Raw genomic sequence first — 22,214 nt, forward strand, 5'->3', positions numbered from 1 at the left:
ATCCAATAATAAATGAAAAACCACTCATCATTTGAGTTGGAGATGAAGATAAGATAAATGGATTCAATGGGTAATGATCTTACAAGCAGAAAGCGTACGACACTATTCACAAAAAGAAAGTATGTAAGTGTGAAGAGGTGATGAATCATGGCACCAATTCTAGAACCCAAAAGCCATGTAATGTTATCTGATCGAGGACAATATGGAAAGGCCTCTTATGTGAGTTTGTTGCAAGAAACTTACATTAGAAAATTTACAAAAGATTATTGTATAGCCGTACATCTCAGCTAAGAGTAAACATTGGAATAAAGCTACTAGTGCGAATGATTTCTCCTATACGAATACATATTAGTACAAATAACTTATTCATACGAATAAAGCTAATAGTGCAAATAATTTTTTGAGTTCTCAAGATCTCTTGTGTAAACTGTTTCTATGTTTTTGTTTATTAGAGTTCTTAAATTCTCTTCTGTAAATTGTTTTTATGTTTTTGTTTGTTAGAGTTCTCAGGATCTCTTGTGTATTGTTTCTATGTTTTTGTTTATTAGAGTTCTTAAATTCTCTTCTGTAAATTGTTTTTGTGTTTTTGTTTGTTAGAGTTCTCAGGATCTCTTGTGTAATATTTTATTGTGTTTTTGTTTGTTAGAATTCTTAGGATCTCTCTTTTTTTAGTTCTAAAGATCTCGTGTAAATTGTTTTTGTGTTTTTGTTTGTTAGAGTTCTTAGGATCTCTTGTGTAATATTTTTTTGTGTTTTTGTTTGTTAGAATTCTTAGGATCTCTTTTTTGAGTTCGTAAGATCTCTTGTATAAATTGTTTTTTATTAGAGTACTTAGGATCTCTTCTATAAATTGTTTTTGTGCTTTTGTTTGTTAGAGTCGTTAGGATCTCTTGTTTTTGAGTTCTTAATATCTCTTATGTAAATTGCTTTTGTGTTTTTGTTTGTTAAATTTCTTAGAATCTCTTGTGTAAATTATTTGTGTGTTTTTGTTTGTTAAGTTCTTAGGATCTCTTGTTTGAGATCTTCATCTCTTGTGTAAATTGTAAATTGTGTATTTATTTGTATTAGGTTAAGTTATTTTTGTGAAATGTTATTGTTTGTGTTGCATTCTTTCACAAAAGAAATGTTCTCTTTTGTGTTGTAATTGTAATTATCTTATGTGAATAAATACTAGTTTATTTCTTATGTGAAAAAAGTTTATGTGAATGAATTTTGTGAAATAAATTTATTTCTTATGTAAGTAAATTAAATTCATTAATGTCGATAACTTGGTAGAACATCATTTGTATAAGTCTAGAGTAAACACCTTTGTAAATAATAAATACCATAGTAATTGTAATATAAAATATATTATTATAAATTTTATTAAAGTAAAATAACTCTATTGAATAGATCATAAAAAGTTACACTTTTCTTTTTACAACTCCTTGATCTGAGTTGTAGATTACACGTTATGTCCATGGAGATCCCCATGGCCATAACTTAAGATCTGTAGCTCATATTGTATGGAAGGACTTAATCTCCAATCTTCGATCAAATATTTTTTTTGTGTACACTAATAGATGTATCGTGTTGAATCGTTAAAAGACTACAAAATGATATTTCTTGGGACTAGGTGAGGTTAGCCATTTATGATCCCTAGACTAGGTGGGATTAGCCATTAAAAGGCCTATTTTTACCCTTTTAATAAAATAGTTGGGGAAACCAATATCAGCAGGAAACCGTTAGCTTGGAGCCACCCCATGATCAATGGTTTTTATCACGTGATTATTACTCATGATCATGACATGCCAATTCCTACTCATAGGTTGGGTTTTTCCAAATAACGCTCTTCCCAAGACCCTGGGTCTATAACGGGAGCCTTCACTGGTTAAAAATGCCTGCGCATGGTCTCTCTGTGCCACGTCTTGACACGTAGAAGTCTTGTAGTGTCCAATTATCCAGTTCTTTTTAGAAATAGCTGTTCTTTACAATGGAGCTATCCCGAAGTACAACACGGAAAGACCTAGATAGAAGGTGCATTCTTTATCCAAAAAAGCCTAAACGTACATTTTGGGCCTGTATATTAGCGCAAAAAACACTGCAGTGATTTTGTGTTGCAGAACGACAGTCACAATTGCATGATGCAGGACAAATCTCAAAGAAAAGCAGAGGTAGATTTGCTGGACTCTTTTCTAGGAGGCGTCATCTCTCTCAAAAGAGAGCTTATTTGGAGTATATCTGTACTGTTCCGGCGCAGCTTCCATATCTCGGCGATTGAAAATTCGTCCGTCCTATTCTGCATCCGCCAAGGTAGAGACAATATGTAAACGCTGTACTTGAAAAGGAAGAAAAGGAGCAGGAAAACAATGTATGTGCACATCAATACTATTCAAAAACCAGTTAGTTGAGCAAAAAATCGGCAAGGCTTACGGTTGGTGCCCGTCGCCCAGATCGGCAAGCCACTGAGCATGTCGTATATAACCGCGTTGCCATCGTTCTGCATGATCAAAATGAAGACGGACGGGCAATTTATGGAAGAACCCGATGCCCAGATCCGTTTGTTCTCGTTGGAAATCACAAGGTTACCGTCTCGAAGGAGAGAAAGGCTGCATTTTCTTCCTTTGCCACCAGTACGAGAACTCCAGATGGGTAAGCCAGCTGCGGTGTACAGCACCAAGTTGCAATCACCTTGCATTAGCAGAAAGTAATGGTTGTTCTGAGAGACGAGAGAATGAGGAGCAACGAGCGCGTCGAAGCGAATATCGGCGCCAGCTCCGTTATTGTGGCTCACTAAGATATCACCTCTCGGCAGGCAGTCCAAAAAATCGGCGGCAGAAGTGTTAAATTCTGAACCGACGAGGTCGTGATTGCTCTCTGCAACGCTAGCACTTCTGTTGCTGTTTCCGAAGTGATACTCCATCCAGTAAGGTCCACTCATGATCACAGACCACTGGTACCTGTTGGGGGACGATTAATCTTCGCATCTTCAGCAACAATATGGCAGCTTACGCGACATTGAAAGCTACTCAGATATCTAAAACAAACTAATCTTTCCATTGTGAACAACACGTAACACAACAACGTGCTCTATTAATGCGCAGTATTCTCGTCATTTCGTGCCCTCTGCTGCGCATCTCTACGTCTTTTCATGCTGTGGATCGCTTCATTATACTAAATACTAAACGTTTAAGCACACCAGTACCTGAGCTTCAAAGTCCCCCGGAACTCCTTCAACAAACGCGTAAAGTGTCTGCGGAGGGACGTCCCGTGGCGCTCATGAACGTGCTTCGTGATCTCGCCTCCAGAGTCGAACAGCGTGAGTCGAAGGAGGACCTTGTTGGGTGGCTCTCCGCAGAAAGCATCCGTCTCGAGGGGAGAGACAAGGGAGGAAGGGGAGCTATGGTGAGGAATGGAGAGGACAAATGCGCGGAGGGCGGAGTAGATGCAAGAGGGAGCGTGGGGGGGGAGGAAGAAAGGCTCAGGGGAGTGGGCGATGGTGGGAGAAAGCCCAGAGCTGCAGCAGAAGAGCAAAGGCAAAGCAAAGAAGAGGGTGGTAACGGAAAGCTTGAGGGTGGCCATGGAAGCTCGACGTGTTGTCGAGATGAAATGCATGCAACTTATATAAGAGTGAACAACTATTTGTAAGTATAAATAGAGTGAAGACTAGCTTTGTAGGGGCATGTGAAAGGCCGGAAGACCTAAAGCCATTTCGCTTCTTTGTTTCTTGCAAGTTTGCCTTCCTTCTTCCCAACTTCCCTCCAAACCGTTGCACCTCCTTTAAACTCTCATTAACGTACACACTTTCTTTCCCTTATAGAGCCTTAGAGGGCTTCCCCCTGCAGAAGCCAAGGCTGAGACTGCTGTAGCCACTGCCTAGCTTAGCTGTACACAATCACAGCCCCATGACAGCCCTGGAGTTGCAAATCCTGCAGGCTGTTGCAAGTTGAATGCAGTTTTGGAGATTCTTGCACCCAATGCTGTCAACGACGTCAACATGCTTGGGCCCAATGACAATGCTAGGCATTGCAAGGCTGGGATAGAATCACCACATTTGTGGATGTCGGGCTGGAGCTACAATGCTAGCCCAGCATCCTCACCGAGCCCTAGCCTTGCATGGAGCTTCAATACTATCTTGCTGGTGCTAGGTGTACACCACTAGCGTACGTAGGGTCGAAGTGCTCTTAGCACATGAGGAGAGAGGGGAAATGCATCCATCATGTTTCCAACAACCTCCCAATAACACAAAAAGGCATAGTTTGTATCCTAATCCTATATGACACCCAGAGGACATGTGAGGTTTGCAATGAGAAGTTTGGTAGTGACCTGATAGCTAGGAATTATACCGCCAATATATGCCTATATACTGATGATATATTTATACCACCGGTATATACCCATATATCTGAAATATAATCTTGTATACCAGCAGCATCTGGGCTTATACCAGTGGGACATTTTCTATATAGATAGTGCAATTCCGTCGGAATGTTCACCTATGCTGCAGAGTTTACTTGGTAAGTTTCTCATAATGGTCTAGGGCTTCCATGATGGCACGATTGCAAGTTGTCCGAAATCATGAATATGTTGTTCCATATCTCAAAATAGAAGAGCTCTCACATTATAACATATCTACTATTTTTCTTACTTAATCCTCGAAATCCTCCTCAGTCTTGATCATAGGGGGTGGCAAGCAGGCTAGTACTTGTTCATCATCATCAACTACCTACTCTTGGCTTACAAGCAAGGATAAGGACCACTATATAAATTTGCATCCAGAATTGTGGCCCATGTATCTCATCTCTTCTTGCTTGTTCCATTCTTGCACTGATTCCTCATAGTTCTCATCCTTGAGATTGTTCAATAACTTGTTATTTGCATACAAATACACTAATTCCTATGTTATATTTGCGAAAAGTCAATTAGGAGCAATGCTATGAATGTATTTATACATGCTCCAATTACAGTGACTAGCTGAATTGGTAGAAATTCGAGTAAGAAATTATTTTGCAAGCGGTTGCAACCTCTTAGAGTTGGACCCATTTAGATACCACCACTTGTATGTAGCATGCTCTAGCATGGCCATTATCCTCACAAAGACAAAGTTGAAGGATCCTTCTTTAATGTGATCTCACCAAAGTCTTGCATGCACTTACTAAGCTCTTGGGAGTCCATGTAATATGTGTGCACTATGCCATGAAAGTTTTCCATCACCTCCAATAGTAACTAATTTTGTGCGTTCCACCACTCAAGATGTAACTACAAGCCCATGCTATGTAGAGAAATGTGTTTCCCCTACTAACAATTTCTCAAATAAGAATATAATGTTATTCATCTAGCTATATTAAAGGGTGCATTCCATCCTATCATGCCGAGCAAAGCTTGCTCACAATCCCATCATGTCATATAAACTTTTCCTAATGTACACTACTAGACCATTAGACCGCGATGCTATTCATTGACACTTATTACTTAATTCTCAATGAAAATGACATCTATCAATATTTGTGCCAAAATGACATAATATTGACTTGGTTCTGTCAAAATATCCATCAATAGTAGCATCAATGTTACTACAGTTTCTAGAAAACATGTTGATATTATTATCACTAAATCCTTTGAAAAAAAATGTAGCATCAAAAAAAGCATCGATAATCTACTAGAGAAGCATTGATAAATTTGGATAGTGTGGGGTTTCACCCTACACCTTGCAATATGAAACCAGATACAAAGTTTGCACAACCAAAAATATATTGTATCAATGTTGTCCTCTGTTGTTTAGGCAATTGAAGACTCACTTGAATCTTCCTTGTGAGATTGATGCTCGTCCTCTTGATCATCCGTGGCCAAGTCTATCACATCTTGATCATGTAGATCAAGGTCTTCAAAATTAGTGTTTGAGAAACCGTCTAAGTAACTCAAACTATATTCACATTCCAAAACTCTTATAGAAGGGGCATTGGAAGTGCTACCTTCCAACACATCTATTTCTTGATCTTCCATCTCATTCTCTACTTCTACATATAAGAAAAATGCTTACTTGCTCATAGTACATGGACCATAGAAAGAATGTTTCAATAAAGTCATCCCAATCTTTTGTTGAGTCAATCTTAAGAAACCCACTTAGATACTTCCTAAATTGCATCTTGAGCACCTTCGCAATCGACTTTGAACCATTTCACATCAAATATAAATACTTTGAATTTTCTAAAACTCACTTGCAAAATGTCTTGTATGGTTTCAACTTAATAAATTTTGCTTGTGATGGGATTTTTATCCCTTGTACTAGCTCTACTGTCATACAAAAAGTTGGCCATGACTCCTCCATCAAATGTGTTTAGAATTCTCATTTTCAAAATGGATGATTTCTTAATCTCTTTTGATGATATCCACTTGCATTTATCCATTGTTAGTATGCGATGGAACTAACATTTGCAATGAGAAAGAAAGTTAGACATGCATTTGTAGACCCTCTAACATACCTTACAAATACACTGAGCATATTGATGGCATATGATGAATCTTGTTACAACATCCCCACAAAGCAATTGGAAGTACATACTATAGTAAAACAATCCTGTGTCAATAAAACTAAAACAACAGTTCAAAACGTTTTGAGATCAATTGGAAATAATTTTACCTATTTCCAATCATGTAATTTTATACCACTTAGTTTTCCATTGGAAGTAACGGTGCCCTTTAAGTTATGCATGTACCCGATTGGGGTTTTCGTACCCAGTGATAACACTCTTCACCCAAGTCTATTCTACTTTTGTCAACATCATTGGTGCTTTTCATAAAATCACCTTGCTTGCAACGTTTTATTTTGGCCACAAGGCTCTTTCGGTTTTCACAAGTTTTAAGTCCTCTTATGCTTTTACGCTTTCTCTATCCGCAATTATATGTTTCCACAAACTTTTTGTCACATCTTTGAATATATGCATTGGGTCCAATAGATATGTGACTTTATGTTCCATCCAATAAGGAAGAATATAAAATATGAAAATATGTTGCATGCCAGGTGGAGGTGTTTGGACTCATGGATCATGCCAAAGTTGTTTGGACTCATGGAGGTGTTTAAACTTGTGGATCATGCCCGTATTATGCCAAAGATGCTCCTATTTGTCGGATCTCACCAATTGAAGGAATAGAAGCTAGTTTTACCTCCCCAAAAGATGGATCCACTTGATATGATGGTCCATAGGAAGAAACCACTTGTGCTTCTAATATACCATCATTGAAAGATTTTTGAGCAAATCTTAAACCATTACTTGAAAGTGGAATCCATCACACCATATTAGGGAATCCTCCCAAGTCCCACTTTCAAATAAAGGTTCAAGTTTTGGCCACATGGTCAAATCTTAACCCCTTACTTAAAAGTGGGACTTGGGAGATTCCCAAATTCTCCAATATAGTGTTATAGATAGATATTATGCTTCTCAGGACCTACTAATTGGTAGAATGCTCTCTTGTAAAACTCAAGTGTTTTCCTCTCTCTCATTGTCTGACCATAAGCATGTGTTCCTCAATTGTGACTTTACGATGGGTCATAAGTCAAAGTCGTGGTTTAAAGCTGATCCAAGACTTTTCTCTTTGAAGACTTTTCAAGAGAGAGTCAAACTATTTGGATAGACTATTTTGTTGTTAACAAACCTACATCAATTTCTTGTGAGACTATAATTGAGCATACTCAAAGCTCCTCAAGCTTGCTAGGAAAAACAGAGCCAAAATTAGGGCCAAGTGGATGGGTAGGATCCAAGAAAAGATTTAAGCTTTAGAGGTTGTTGCTAGACAAGGATGTGGTAATGCTCAAGCTGACCTGATAAGGACCATTGTGGAACTTAGAAAACAAGAAAAAATAACTCTAAATGACTCCAAAGTGTATTTGAGAGATTCAGTGGCTTTTACTAAATAGACCTTCAATTAATTAGAAGAAAGAGGGATACTAAGGAGGTTCCCCTTCTGAAGATAGAATATGAATCCCTGGTCAGCATGCAACCACCAAGAGAAGAATCTTGATCTCATTCAATAACATTTTCAAAATCTTCTCTCCTCCATTATTCTTCCTATTGAATAGGTTCAAAGAGAAAGGAAGATTTGTCAAACTTCTAAAGAGAAAACTGTTCAAAATTTTGACAACTTCTTTCTTGAGAGACCCTTGACCAATGAAGAAATCAAAGAGGCTGCTGTTATGGTCATGGCTGTGTTATTATGGTCATGGCTGATGGTAAGACCCCAGGAGAGGATGGCCTACCCAATTCTATAAATCCTTTTGGGATTTTGTGGACCCCTACCTTCTACTACTCTAGCAAGAGAATATTAGAGAAAATTCCCTTCCCAGCCATGTCAATGGAGGAGTCATTAAGCTCATCCCCAAAGATGCCCAAAAAATGAATTGAAAAAATGGAGGCCCCGCACTAAGTTGGATTGTAGCTACAAAATCTTTGCCAAAGCCCTTTCCCTCAGGATTCATAAGAGAATGGAATATGCCAAGGAGACCAAGCAAGACATATGCTTTCTTAAAGTTGATTTTGAGAACGCCTACCACAGGTTGGAATCGAATTTCCTCATCCAGACTCTTCAAGACATGGGACTTGGTCCTCTTTTTGTTCCTTATGTGATCCTACTATTAACAAATGCCACAGCCAAACTTTGTGTTTTAAATGGTGAAATGAGTCAACCCTTCCCTCTCAAGAGGCCAATAAGGCAATGCCTTCCTTACTCTTCGTCATTGCTACTAATTCTTTAGGCTTGCTTCTCCAAAATCAAGTTAAAGAAGGTGCAATCAAAGGCATAGAGGTCCCCACCGGCAAACAATTGGTGTGCCAACAGTCTAGAGATGACACTAATCTCACCCCAAGAAACACTATTCAGGAAATTCATGGAGAAGTGAACCATCTAGATGTTTTTTTGGGTCCAAAGGAACTGGTTTTAGGCTGCTTGGTATATGGATGGGATTTGATATATCAATGAAGAAGAGATGGGACTAGTTTATGGATGGACTTTGATATATCAATGAAGTAGAGATGGGACTAGTTTATGCACAGGTTCCAAAAGAAACTAGATAAATGGAGAGAGTTCCAGGCTAGCCTTGTAAGAAGAAGACTAGTGCTAAACCATTGCATCTACCCTATTTTAAGTTTGTATCTTTCCTAATAGGCTCCCTCAAAAGAAAACCTAGACAAATTCATCAGGCTTTGTAGATCTTCTTTATGGGAGAGGATTCTAGAATTTCCAAGGTCAGATATTGGTCTTTTTGCATGAAGCCTAAAGACGAAGGTGTTAATGATGTTAACAGGTAGCTACAAAACTTTTTGCTTCTTGGGTAGTCACATCCAACCTGAACTCCCAAAGTGATTGAGCTCATCTTTTATTCAAAAAGATGGTCTGCTAAGACCCTGTAGAGCTCCTAGGTGGAAGAATTATCATGTTCTTTTAGCCCTTAAATGCAACCTTGAACCTTGCAAGAATAAGGGGATCCCATTGTGGTAGTCCATCTGGAAAGCCTTTGAGGAGATAAAACCCCAAGTAATTTTATTTGGTAAAGGGGCTTTCATGGCAATATATTTAATCTGGGTCTTTGTAATCTTCAAGACATCTCACCTTGTTGATTATGAATTTTTGAATGCCAGTATTTTGTTCAAAAAAGGACTCCAATGCTGGGGACAGTTGTGGAGCAAGGATCTCTTTAGATGGAAAACTTGGTAGGAGGTCAAAAGATAATTTTCCCTCAACAATCAGTAGCAAAATCTTGTAACAAGCAGGTTGGCTCTTTGGAATGAGGATGTTCAGTGGAAGGGGGGAAATCACTTAGTTTAAAGTAGAGAATTTAGTTGGGTAGCATGCGTGGGACGCTAATCATCGGTAACCAAAGCGGGATTCGTTAAGTGTCACTATATAGCGACTTTAGGCAAGTGTCATGAAGTAGGCCTTCCCTCAAGATGATGATTCTAGGGAATCAAAGAAGGACTGAGCATTAAATTCCATCACACCCCATTAATGGGGATGTCCTTCCTCTGAGTCAAACCAAGAGCTTGTCGGCGTTTCTCGAAAAGCTCTTACTGAGTGGTTTGGTAAAGATGTTTGGAACATACTCTTTGCTATCACAATGCTGCAATGTGATGTCACCAAGTAACACTCTTTCTCTGATGAAGTGCTCTCTGACATCAATGTGCTTTGTCTTGGAGTGCAATCAGAAGCGATTAAGCAAGTAGTTCTCAGTGGCTATTGCTTCTTCCCAATATTGATTCAAAAGATGCTTCTCACTAAGAATTGCTCTAGCATTGTTTGCTAAAGTACCATTCTTCTTTTTAGCTCTTCCATTCTACTGAGGAGTATCTGCACAAGTGGGTTTTCTTTGAATGCTATGACTTTTGCAAAAGTTCATGAATGCTTCAATCCTATCAAGTACATTATTCAACTTATTTTATTCCATCATGCTTGTAGCAAGGTTTATTGTTATTAAGCAACGGTCCTACTTTCCTAGATTTTAACTAGCTTTCTCTTAAACTATAGACTCTCATTTATTATTATTTCTTTAAAATGATGTTGACTTCTTAATGCTCCCATTAAAGTTATTTTTAAGCTTTACTTGAATCTCTTTTAACAAAATTACATTTATTATTAAACTGATAATAAATTAATTTCTTTGAGTAAAATTGCATTATATAGCGATGTTTAAAGAGCGTCACTATATAGCAACACTTATTAGACTTGTGAATGGTCATTATATAGTGACATTGAGACAGTTTCCTATAGCGACGTTTTACAGAGAGTGTTTTTTCCTATACTGATCTTAAAAGATAGTTTTTCCCAATGACAATTTTTTTTTCCTTTTCATACATGTTTGATCCTTTGAGAGAATAAAAGTACAAGAGCATGTACATCAAGCCTTTGAAGCTCATAAATTCATGTCCAAGTTTGAGATGAAAAAAATCAATGAAGAGCATTTACATCAACGGCTTCATCCTCAGCCAAGTCTAATGTGCCAAACAAGTCTATCTCTAACTCTATACGGAGTTGATCTCCTATATCATCATCATACTCTAGCATCGTACGTTCACCTAAGACTTGATCATTTTCTTCAATAAAGTGTGGTGATTCTTGATGATCGTCACCTTCTTCCTCAATATCGTGATCTCCATCTTCCTACCGTACGATGTCATTATGCGCTTCCTCTTGGGTCATATTGTGATAGGCTTCGAATACATACATAGGCTTCGAATAATGATGTGGGAGTTAACCTCATTAAGGCCGAGACACTTGTATCCAACCACCCATACTTTGCTTGCGGATTCAAGATTGAGAGAAGAGCCCATAGTTTAGACATCCTAGCACCCTCGTACAATTGTGTTGATTGCAACTCTCGCATATCGACCTCAGACTCTAACGTCACGTGTACATGTGATGTAGTGCCCCTAAAAATAAAATCCATCATGTCCACCATACACTCGTCATCATCTGGCACATCCGGGAGACTATAGTCTTGCTCAAATTGTGAAGGTTTATGTGCACCCTCGCCGCCCTCCTCATCCTGTCTCAAGATTTCGTGTAAATATAAGACCTTGTCTCAAGGTTTCGTGTCATAAAGGTATCCAATATTAATCACGAACTTAAATAGCATTGACTTACCAATGATCCATCACCACGTGCAACACTGATGGTGGGTATTGGTTCGGGCTCCTTCCCATACATCTGCAAGTGGCGCATGACAATACGACATTGATGTCGTACTTCTCGCTTGCAATGAGTGCAATGACAATACAACCTCTCCGTAAGCCACTCTGTGCTCCCAGGCATTGGTGCATCATCTGATGAGCTTCCGCTCGTCCCTTCCATCTGCACACTTCCAAAATCACAACATGAGCTGCAAGGAAAGCTATTAAGATCCAAAAAATAGCCACCCATGAGCTCCTTTTCTCTCTTCTAACATAAAGTGCCCTGAACCATCACTATATAACGACTCTTTGCCCTGTTCCGTCACTATATAGCGATGCTTTTTGGATATAAATATCGCTATATAGTGACTGACCAGTGTCGCTATATAGCGACGCTGAGGGCTTAAACCTGAAACCCTGCACGATGCCGTCTTTCACATCTCTATTGCGAGAAAAGCAAAAATCTCTCCTCCCACCTTATATTCAATGACCTCGCTTTCCTCTTCTCTATTCCCCACTCCTCACCCCTACCCAGCCCCTCTCCCAATACTTGTGCTCCCTCTCCACCCTTCTCCCTCTCTACTTGTGTGAAAGGAAGTTTTTCAAGAAGGTGGGTCTCTTTAAGCAATGTAGGTTCATTTTTTGTGAGATTTCATTTTGTGAGTGTTGAAGCATGTTTCTCCTTGTCACATGCTTTCTTTCTTTTTCTCTTATGCTTATGCTCTTTTTCCCTCTTCCTTCTCTTATGCTCATGCTCTTTTCCTCTCCTCTTTTTCCCCTCTTCCTTCTCTTATGCTTATGCTCTTTTCCTCTCTTCTTTTTTCCCCTCTTTCAATCTCTTTTCCCCTCTTCCTTCTTTTCTTTTTCCCTCTTCTTTTTTCCCCTCTTTCAATCTCTTTTCCCCTTGGCATGCCCATCATAAGGGAAGGAAGAGTAGGAGGGGTCGCTTATGTTGTGCTGACTCGGGAGATGTAGACGAGCCAACACACTCACATCCCTACAGGTCTCCACTTGGTCCTAAGGCCCAATACCAATCAGGTCCTTGCCCTCTCGTACTCCCACTACTACTCCTCGCTCCAAAAGCGCTTGCAGTAACACCACTCGCTCTAACTCTACCACTACCATGAACTTGTCCTCCTTACTCAGTCGAGGACCTGTCCTATGAAATCTCGGTTGCTGGAGAGATAATAGAAAATAAAAAGGGCGCAGCAGTGATGGCCACCATGAGGTGATTGATGAGCCACCACTTCAGGAGTAGCATAGCTATACTGATTGGCGGTACCAAGATGAGGGAAAGAAGTAGGCAGTCATCGATGAATTGAAAAGACAATATCCTAACCCTCCAAATTGGGAGTTCAATTTAGATTACATGAAAGAGCGCATGGGGGTCCTCTTGAAGCATTGTAGGTCAACCTTGCGTACTTCCATCGCAAAGGGGAAGGCTAAACCCAGTTGGGTAGACAAAGCTGATTGGAAGTTTTTCAAGAAGCAGTATAGGGACCATCCTGAAATGTTCGAGGGTTAGAGGAGGGCTGCAAGGAGACAGCTGGACTCTATAGGTACTTCGCACTTTAGTGCAGGCAGATGGTTGGCATTCGAGGCAACCGTGGTAAGTCTACTTCTTCTCATTTAATGTATTGTTCTATTTGTTTTACTACATATTGCATGCACTTTATCTAACTCTCGTAAATTGGGCCCACAGCAAGCTGCGATGGGTCGCCTTCCTACAGACATAGAGACGAGGTATGCGTTTTGCATAGGAACAAAGCTATGGTTTATTGAGCAAGAGGCGCTTGGAGTGATGGTCGATTGGGCTGAGGTGGCTGCTCCCATGGTATAAGTCTACTACTACTTGTAATCTCACTTTTTAAACTATTTTATTCTTTAAGTTCCAATCTAATTTCCAATTAATATGGTTTCACTCTTAGAATCAAAGCTCGAATGTCCCATCAGCGGAGGTGAGCAGTGATGATGAGGGATTAGGCTTACACAGCTTCGACGAGGGCCAAGGATCAGGCGCAACTCACGAGGGTAAAGGATCAAGCGCAACTCACGAGGGCCAGGGATCAAGCTAATGCGATGAGGACGAGGACAACGATGAGGATGATTCAGATGAGCAGTAGTAGTAATAGTAGTAGTTTGCATATACTTCGCCATGTATATGCTTTTGTATATCCACTCGTTGAAGCGATTTTGTATCTCCCTTTTCAAAAGGGTAATTTTGTAACAAACAATGTTGTATATCTTCAACATGTATATGCTTCTGTTGCTCGGTTCATTTGAGCGATTTTGTATCACCCTTTCCACAAGGGAAATTTTGTAACAAAAAACATTCTTTTATAATTACTAAATAAAAAACACTAGTGGGGCAAAACAGGGCTTGTTGTGGCCCTATTTAGCCCCACTAATGTTTTTGTTTAGCTTCTATTAATCGTCTCGCTATATCGCGACGTTTACTAGTGTCGCTATATAGCGATGTTTATTAGTGTCACTACATAGTGATGCTTATATAGCGACCGTTCTTTTTCGATGCCTATAGCGACGTAAATACCGACCTTTGCACCTGTCAAAAAAAAACCTTTTAGTGTAAAAAAGGTCGATATTTTCGTCAAAAAAGGGCCTATGCCTCGTAGTGACTATTCTTCCCCATACCGAGGGCCAATGTCTGACATAGAGAAGCTTTTTAAGATCTTAAATGCCAGATGGAAATTGTATGATAGTAGAGAGGTGGAAAGAAAGGTTTTCCAAGATGTGGATTAAGAAAATTTCAGAAAAGAGGTCTGCTCTTCTTTGGCTTCTGCTTCACATAGCTATCTGGACTAATGTGAGAAGTTTGAACATTGGGAAAGGTAATGGTAAATGCAAAAAATGCCCCCAAGTTTAGATGAGGATATCTTCCACCTTTTTGTCGCATATCATTATGCTAGAAAGGTATTTAATAATGTTGATATTGCTATTGATGCTGCCTTTCTTGCTTGGTGGGATAGGGAAAAAGGAGATTTGAAGGGATAATTGAAGGCCTTAACTAGGCCCACCACCTTCAACTCAACCAGGACCATGATGTACACATCAATAGATGTCACTTGGGCTCTCACTCTAGGTCTTTCAATCACACTAATGAGATGGATACTAATGCTACTAGACACCTCTCTGCTGCTAGTCTTGCTTCTGCTACAGGTCACCCTTTTAATACCAGTCACCTCGTTGATCACCACTATGGACAATTCTTTTTCCACTCTATTGGCTACTCTAGTGGACCCCCTACTGGATGTTATACTAGATCATCTGCTAAACCCTTTATTGGACCCTCTTCTAGACCCTTTGTTCGACCCTCTACAAGATGTTATATTGGACCCTATACTGGACCCTCTATTGGACCCACTACTAGACTCCTACTGGACTCTCTACTGGAGTCTCTATTTGACCCTTTGTTGGACCCTCTATGGGACTCTGTGTTGGACCCACACTGAATGCTATGATGCTAGACCTTAGGTTGTTACTATGCTGGTCTCTCTTCTCATTCAGTTGGTTACTTTTTTGGGCTACATGGTGTACGCCATACTAACAAGGAACAGTAGTCTCAGATCTATGTGTGTTGAAGGAAGCTCATTCCTTATGAATAGTTAGCTACTATACTGGAGGTCTTATATGCTCATAGAGATTCTCTCTGCCACTTTTTTTTCTCCCCTTGGGGGCTAGTCTGCTTATGTATTCAAGACTTTGTAAAGATTGATCTTTTGATATAATATAATACAAATAATTTTTTCTACTCGATTATTTTTTTAATTTGGCATTGTGAATTAATCCACCTGACTAGAATGCATTGGGAGCATGATTGATTGATTTATTGATTAAGGGCAACTCATGATAAATTGGACATGCCACCGGGCTAGCATGTAACTGATTGGCTCAAATTTGGCTCCCTGGGACCGCTCAAGGGCCATATTGACTGTGACTGTTTGAAGGCCACAGATGAATTTTAATTGATCAAATGCCACATGTTCAACCGACTGGTAATACTTAGATGCAAGCATAAAAGAGCACCCTCATCTTCATGCATCTGCATCTAATGTGATTTCTCCACTATTTGTTGGCCCCTCTATTTTCTCCCCTTTTTTCCATCTAGAACTCTATTTCTCCACCAATGTTATTTCTCCATTGGTTATTTCTCACCTCTCACCAGCTCCTCTGGTCTCCATATACCAAACCCTCTTTCTCCACTTCTCATCACTTATTTCTCCACTGCTCCCCTATTTTCCATGTATGTTCTTGCTCTTGCATTGATACCAACATTCCTTATCCCTATTCTATCTTCTTCTTACTTCAAGGTGGCTCCATTGAATTGCTCGAATATTTTAATGACATGTGTTGTGTTCAAGCTTCATGCTCAATAGTAGTTCTTGATTGGTCTCAAGATCAAGGACTTGATATGAATGAATATAGACGGCCTACATTTAGCTCTTTTCTATGGACCCCATTCATACGTCGATCAAGGAGTTAGCATTTTTTGAAAGAGTTTGCTCATTCTTCCCCTTATGCCAATGGCTCTATTCTATTTATGTCTGACCTACTTCAAAGGCTTGCATGGTAGGTTAGTACTTATTTCCTTTGAAGTGGAGCTCCATTGGTGGCCCTGTTTATGTCTGGACTCCTTCAAAGTTAGGGCAATATTCTTTCAAATTAGAGGTTTCCTATTTTATGTTTGGCCTCCTTCAGGATGCATTGAGGGATGCAAATGGCCAAATTTTGTACATAGGGACCAAGGCTACACCTCAAGATGCAAAAGGAAAATTCTAGATAGGACCCAGTAACTTCCAGTAAAGTTAAGAAAGTAGGAGAAAGTGATTTGGCTCTAAGCCATCCAACTAATTCATACCCTCTATTAGGGTCAATTAGTCCACACACATTAAGTGTGAGGAAAGACAATGGATTAGTTACCATTTTTATTTTTTCCCTTTTTGGCCTTAGGAGCAGGGCTCTTGGGGGGGCATATATTGACTTTTATGTAGAGAAAGCCTTCTTTTGTTTTGCCTAATAGCTTGTGATTTTCCTTTAAGAGAAAAATATTTCTCAACATTTCCAAGAGGGGCAGGGAGCTCTTGCTCAAAATCATCCTCTTTACTCTCACTCACAATATAGTCCTTTTGATTTATCTCATGCTCAAAAGCCTTAGAAGAACCAAGTTTGACATCACCATCTTCTATATCATTATCTTGAATCCCATTCTGTGTTTCCTAATCAATTAGTGGTTCAAAAGAATTATTTGATTCAAAAGACTTTGCTACTTGCTCTTTGCCAGTTTGATTTTCTACAACTTTATTTGCATCATGCACCTTGAACTTTGAATCAAACTCATTCTAAGATTTATTACACTACAAGGCACATGCCATTTTCTGATGGAAATACCGACCTTTTTTACACTAAAAAGTTTTTTTTAATGGGCGCAAAGGTCGATATTTACATCGCTATTAGCATCGAAAAAGAACGGTTGCTTTATAAGCATCGCTATATAGCAAGTCTAGTAAACGTCGCTATATAGCGACACTGGTAAGTGTCACTATATAGCGAGGCTTAACAAAAACTTTTAAAAAACATTAGTGGGGCTAAAAAGGGCCACAGTAAGCCCTTTTTTGTCCCATTAATGTTTTTTTTTTAGTAATTATAAAAGAATGTTGTTTGTTACATAATTTCCCTTGTGAAAGGGGTGATACAAAATCGCTCAAATGAGGCGAGCGATAGAAGCATATACATGCCGAACAATATAACATTGTTTTTTACAAAATTGCTCAAATGAGCCGACATACAGAAGCATATACATGCCGAAGTATATACAAACTACTACTAATATTACTACTACTACTACTCATCCAAATCGTCGTCCTCGTCCTTGTCCTCATCGTGATTACATTGGCCTGATCCCTGGCCCTCATGAGCTATGCCTAATCCCTGGCCCTTTTGAGCTATGCTTGACCCCTGGCCCTCGTCGAAGCCGTGTAAGCCTAATCCCTCATCATCATCACCACTCACCTCTGCTGATGGGATGTTCGAGCTTGCACTCTAAGAGTGAAACCATATTAATTGGAAATTAGATTGGAACTTAAAGAATAAAACAATTTAAAAAGTGAGATTACAAGTAGGAGTAGACTTATACCATGCGAGCAACCACCTCATCCCAATCAACCGTCGCTCCCATGACCTCCATCTCAATAAACCACGGCTTTGTTCCTATGCGAAACGCACGTCTTGCCTCTTTGTCTATGGGAGGCGACCCATCGTAGCTTGTTGTGGGACCAATTTACGAGAGTTATATAAAGTGCATACAATATGTAATAAAATAAATAGAACAATAAATTAAATGAGAAGAAGTAGACTTACCATGGTTGCCTCGAATGCCAACCGTCTGCCTGCACCAAAGTGCAAAGTACCTACAGAGTCCAACCGTCTCCTTGCAGCCCCCCTCCTCTGACCCTCAAACTTTTCGGGATGGTCCCTATACTCCTTCTTTAAAAACTTCTAGTCTGCTTTGTCTGCCCGATTGGGTTTAGCCTTCCCCTTTCCGATGGAAGTATGTAAGGTTGACCTACGATGCTTCAAGACCCCACCCATGCGCTCTCGCATGTAATCCTCATTGAACTCCCAATTTGGGGGGTTAGGGTATTGTCTTTTCAATTCATTGATGAATGCCTGCTTCTTTTGGTCATCCTGGTACCGCCAGTCTAGTACCTATGCCGCTCTTGAAGTGGTGGCTGATCAACCGCCTCATGGTGGCCATCAGAGGAGAAGGAAGAGGGGAAAAGAAGAGAAGAAAGAGGGAAAAATAGCATAAGCATAAGCATAAGATAGGCAAATGCATATGCTTATGAAAGGAAGAGAAAAGAGGATGAAAGAGAGGAAATAAGAGAGGGGAAAAAGAAGAGAAGGAAGAAGGGAAAAGAAGAGAAGAAAGAGGATAAGCATAAGAGAAGGAAAAGCATATGCATAAGAGAAAAAGAGAGAAAGCATATGCTTATCTTATGCATGAGCATATGAGCATATGCTCATGCATAAGCATAAGCATATGTTCATGCATAAGCATAAGCATAGGCAAATGTATATGCTTCTGAAAGGAAGAGAAAAGAGGATGAAAGAGAGGAAATAAGAGAGGGGAAAAAAAGAGAAGGAACAGGGGAAAAGAAGAGAAGGAAGAGGAAGGAAGAGGGGAAAAGAGATTGAAAGAGGGAAAAAGAGCATAAGCATAAGAGAAGGAAAAGCATATGCATAAGAGAAGCTGAGAGAAAGCATATGCTTATGCTTATGCATGAGCATATGCTCATAAGCTCATGCACAAGCATAAGCATAAGCAAATGCATATGCTTATGAAAAGAAGAGAAAGGAGGATGAAAGAGAGGAGATAAGAGAGGGGAAAAGAAGAGAAGGAAGAGAAAGAAAGAGGGGAAAAGAGAAGGAAAAAAGAGAGGGGAAAAGAAGAAAAGAGAGGGAAAAATAGAAAAAGAGAGAAAGCATATGCTTATGCATGAACATATGAGCATATGCTCATGCATAAGCATAAGCATATGAGCATAAGCATAGGCAAATGCATATGCTTATGAAAAGAAGAGAAAAGAGGATGAAAGAGAGGGGAAAAGAGGAGAAGGAAGAGGGGAAAAGAAGAGAAGGGAGAGGAAGGAAGAGGGGAAAAGAGATTGAAAGAGGGGAAAAAGAGCATAAGCATAAGCATATACTCATGCATAACCATAAGCATAAGCATAGGCAAATGCATATGCTTATGAAAGGAAGAGAAAAGAGGATGAAAGAGAGGAAATAAGAGAGGGGAAAAGAAGAGAAGGGAGAGGGAAGGGAGAAGGGAAAAGAGCATAAGCATAAGAGAAGGAAGAGGAAGGGAGAGGGGAAAAGAGATTGAAAGAGGGGGAAAAGAAGAGAATAAAAGAGATTGAAAGAGGGGAAAAGGAGATTGAATAAGAGAAGAGAGGGGAAGAGAGGGTTCCTAGGTCCATCCCTACAACTAGCACTTAAGGCACTAGCTATTTGCAGGCCAATGCAAATAATGGAAATAAAACAAGGAAAAAAGAGAGAGCACTTTCTTACCTGGAAAAGTCCCGCTCGTGGACTGGGCCTACGAAAGAGTCTAGAAAACATACCATTTTTCATATGACTAGTTAGAGGAAGGAGGAGTTTGGAGAAGCAACTTCCAAAGGGATTGGATTGAGGGGACAAGCATAAGCCTACAAACAAGGAGAAAGCACGAAAGGAAGGGAAAGAGGAGGAAGACAAAAACCAAAAAGAGAAGAGGTGAGTCTTCTTTCTTTAACCAAATCTCGTTTTTTGTCAACCTCTGAAAATCAAGCGTGAAAATTAGCACATAGGCTTAGCAATGCAAGGAGAAATATGCTTCAACACTCACAAAACAAAATCTCTCAAAAAATGAATCTACATTGCTTAAAGAGACACACCTTCTTGAAAAACTTCCTTTCACACAAGCAGAGAGGGAGAAGGATGGAGAGCAAGCACAAGTGTTGGGAGAGGGGCTGGGTAGGGGTGAGGAGTGTGGGAAATAGAGAGGAGGAAAGTGACGTCACTGAATATAAGGTAGGAGGAGAGATTTTTGCTTTTCTCGCAATAGAGTTGTGAAAGATGGCATCGCGCGGAGTTTCGGGTTTTAGCCCCCAGTGTCGCTATATAGCGACACTGGTCAGTCGCTATATACCAACGGTTATATCCTAAAAGCGTCACTATATAGCGATGGAACAAGGCAAAGCATCGCTATATAGCGATGATTTAGGGCACTTATTGTAAGAAGATAGGAAAGGAGCTCATGGGTAGCTATTTTTTGAATCTTAATGGATTTACTTGCAGCTCATGTTGTGATTTTGGAGGTGTGCAGATGGAAGGGACGAGTGGAAGCTCATCAGATGATGCGCCAATGCCCGGGAGCACAGAGTGGCCTACGAAGAGATTTTATTATCATTGCACTCATTGCAAGCAAGAAGTACAACATAAACATTGTATTGTCATGTGCCGATTGCAGATGTATGGGGAGGAGCTCGAACCAGTACCCACCGTTGGTGTTGCAAGTGGTGATGGATCATCGGTAAGTCAATGCTATTTGAGTTCGTGACTAATATTGCATGCGTACATGACACAAAACCTTGAAACAAGATCTTATATTTACCCAAAACCTTGAGAAGATGAGGAGGGTGGCAAGGGTGCATGTAAACCTTCACACTTTGAGTAGGACTCTCTTGGATGTGCTAGATGATGACGAGGGTATGGTTGACATGATGGATTATATTTTTAGGGGCACTACATCACATGTACATGTGATGCCCGAGTCTAAGGTCAATATGCGAGAGTTGCAATCAACACAGTTGTATGAGGGTGCTAGGATGTATAAACTATGGGTTGTCTCTCAATCTTGAATCTGCAAGCAAAGTATGGGTGATTGGATACAAGTGTCTCGGCCTTAATGAGGTTAGCTCTTGCATTAATTTGACTCATTATTTGGATATTGTTTATTTTGAGAATCATCATTATTCAAAGCCTATGTATGTTTGAATTACAATAGGTTGCTCTAAAAGATGTTGCATGCACCAAATACCATGCCTGCGTTAAGAGATGAAGCGAACAAGATGCTAACAATGGTGGTATGGATTATGATACCATCCATGCTTGCTGTAATGATTGTATTCTCTTTCATCATGAGCATGGAGATTTGGCTAGTTGTCCAAAACAACGATATAGAGATGACTTGTAGGGTGAACACTGATGCATTTGTTTGCTTGATGATAAGCCTACTAAGGCAAAATAGGTTAGTCAAAGAAGGAACCAGCACACTAACGTGAGGACAAAATGAATGTACCAAATTAATATCAACCGCAAATCATGGGGCAGAGTTTCAAGGCCTAGATGGATCAAGCTAGATAAAATGCTTGTCTCCCAGTCCAAGCAAAAGGCCCGCTAAAGGAATTGTGCAATCCAAGTTCAGAAACAAGGCATCTAAATTTTTTCAGAGATGAATTCCAATCCAAAGTGGAGGAGGCATTCCAATCCAAAGTGGAGGAGGCATTCCAATCCAAAATAGAGGTTCATTCCAATCCAAAGTGGACGAGCCATTCCAATCCAAAGTAGAGGTTTATTCCAATCCAAAGTGGAGGAACCATTGCAATCACTCCACCAAAAAAAAAGATGAATTCCAATCCAAAGCGGAGGAGCCATTCCAATCGAAAGTGGAGGAGCCATTGCAATTACTCAAAAGAACTTCTAAGCCCTCTTGAGTTGATTGAAAGGATGAACAAGGCCTAGAATCAGAAACTTGGATGGGTAAAAGCTACACCTATGACATTAGGAACCTTTGTAAATTGTAGCATAGGCCATTATAGTCAAACTAGCATCTAATAGGGCTGGATAGACATAAGGGGGAAGCTCTCAAAACCTCTCCCATCTAGAAAATGAAGCAGTGATTGATCTCATCAAGGATGAGCCAAAATCCAAGCCCAAATATGAATATGAAGCCAATCCCAACATCCAACCCACTCCACCTCACATGAGGCAATAGACTCTATTAATGGCCCATTAGTTAGG

At 39.8% G+C, this 22,214-nt stretch overlaps 1 protein-coding gene across 1 annotated transcript; it reads right to left on the reverse strand.

The window, feature by feature from the left end:
• Window positions 1-2,371: 2,371 nt before the first annotated feature.
• Window positions 2,372-3,561, reverse strand: LOC147892812 (uncharacterized). Its single transcript, XM_087386791.1, has 2 exons — window positions 3,185-3,561; window positions 2,372-2,939 (listed from the first exon to the last, which is right to left on the reverse strand). The coding sequence occupies exons 1-2, from the start codon at window positions 3,559-3,561 to the stop codon at window positions 2,372-2,374; spliced, it is 945 nt and encodes a 314-aa protein (XP_087242917.1).
• Between the last annotated feature and the right edge of the window lie 18,653 nt (window positions 3,562-22,214).

The sequence above is a fragment of the Dipteris shenzhenensis genome, chromosome 16 (assembly GCF_047967505.1).
Source record: "Dipteris shenzhenensis isolate YYH24624 ecotype China chromosome 16, Dip_SZ_1.0, whole genome shotgun sequence".
Classification (NCBI taxonomy): domain Eukaryota; kingdom Viridiplantae; phylum Streptophyta; class Polypodiopsida; order Gleicheniales; family Dipteridaceae; genus Dipteris; species Dipteris shenzhenensis.

Coding starts and splice junctions, on each gene's coding strand:
- LOC147892812 (XM_087386791.1), bottom strand. CDS start 3,561: ATGGCCACCCTCAAGCTTTCCGTTACCACCCTCTTCTTTGCTTTGCCT. Junction 2,940..3,184: donor CGGGGGACTTTGAAGCTCAG/GTACTGGTGTGC, acceptor GTCCCCCAACAG/GTACCAGTGGTCTGTGATCA.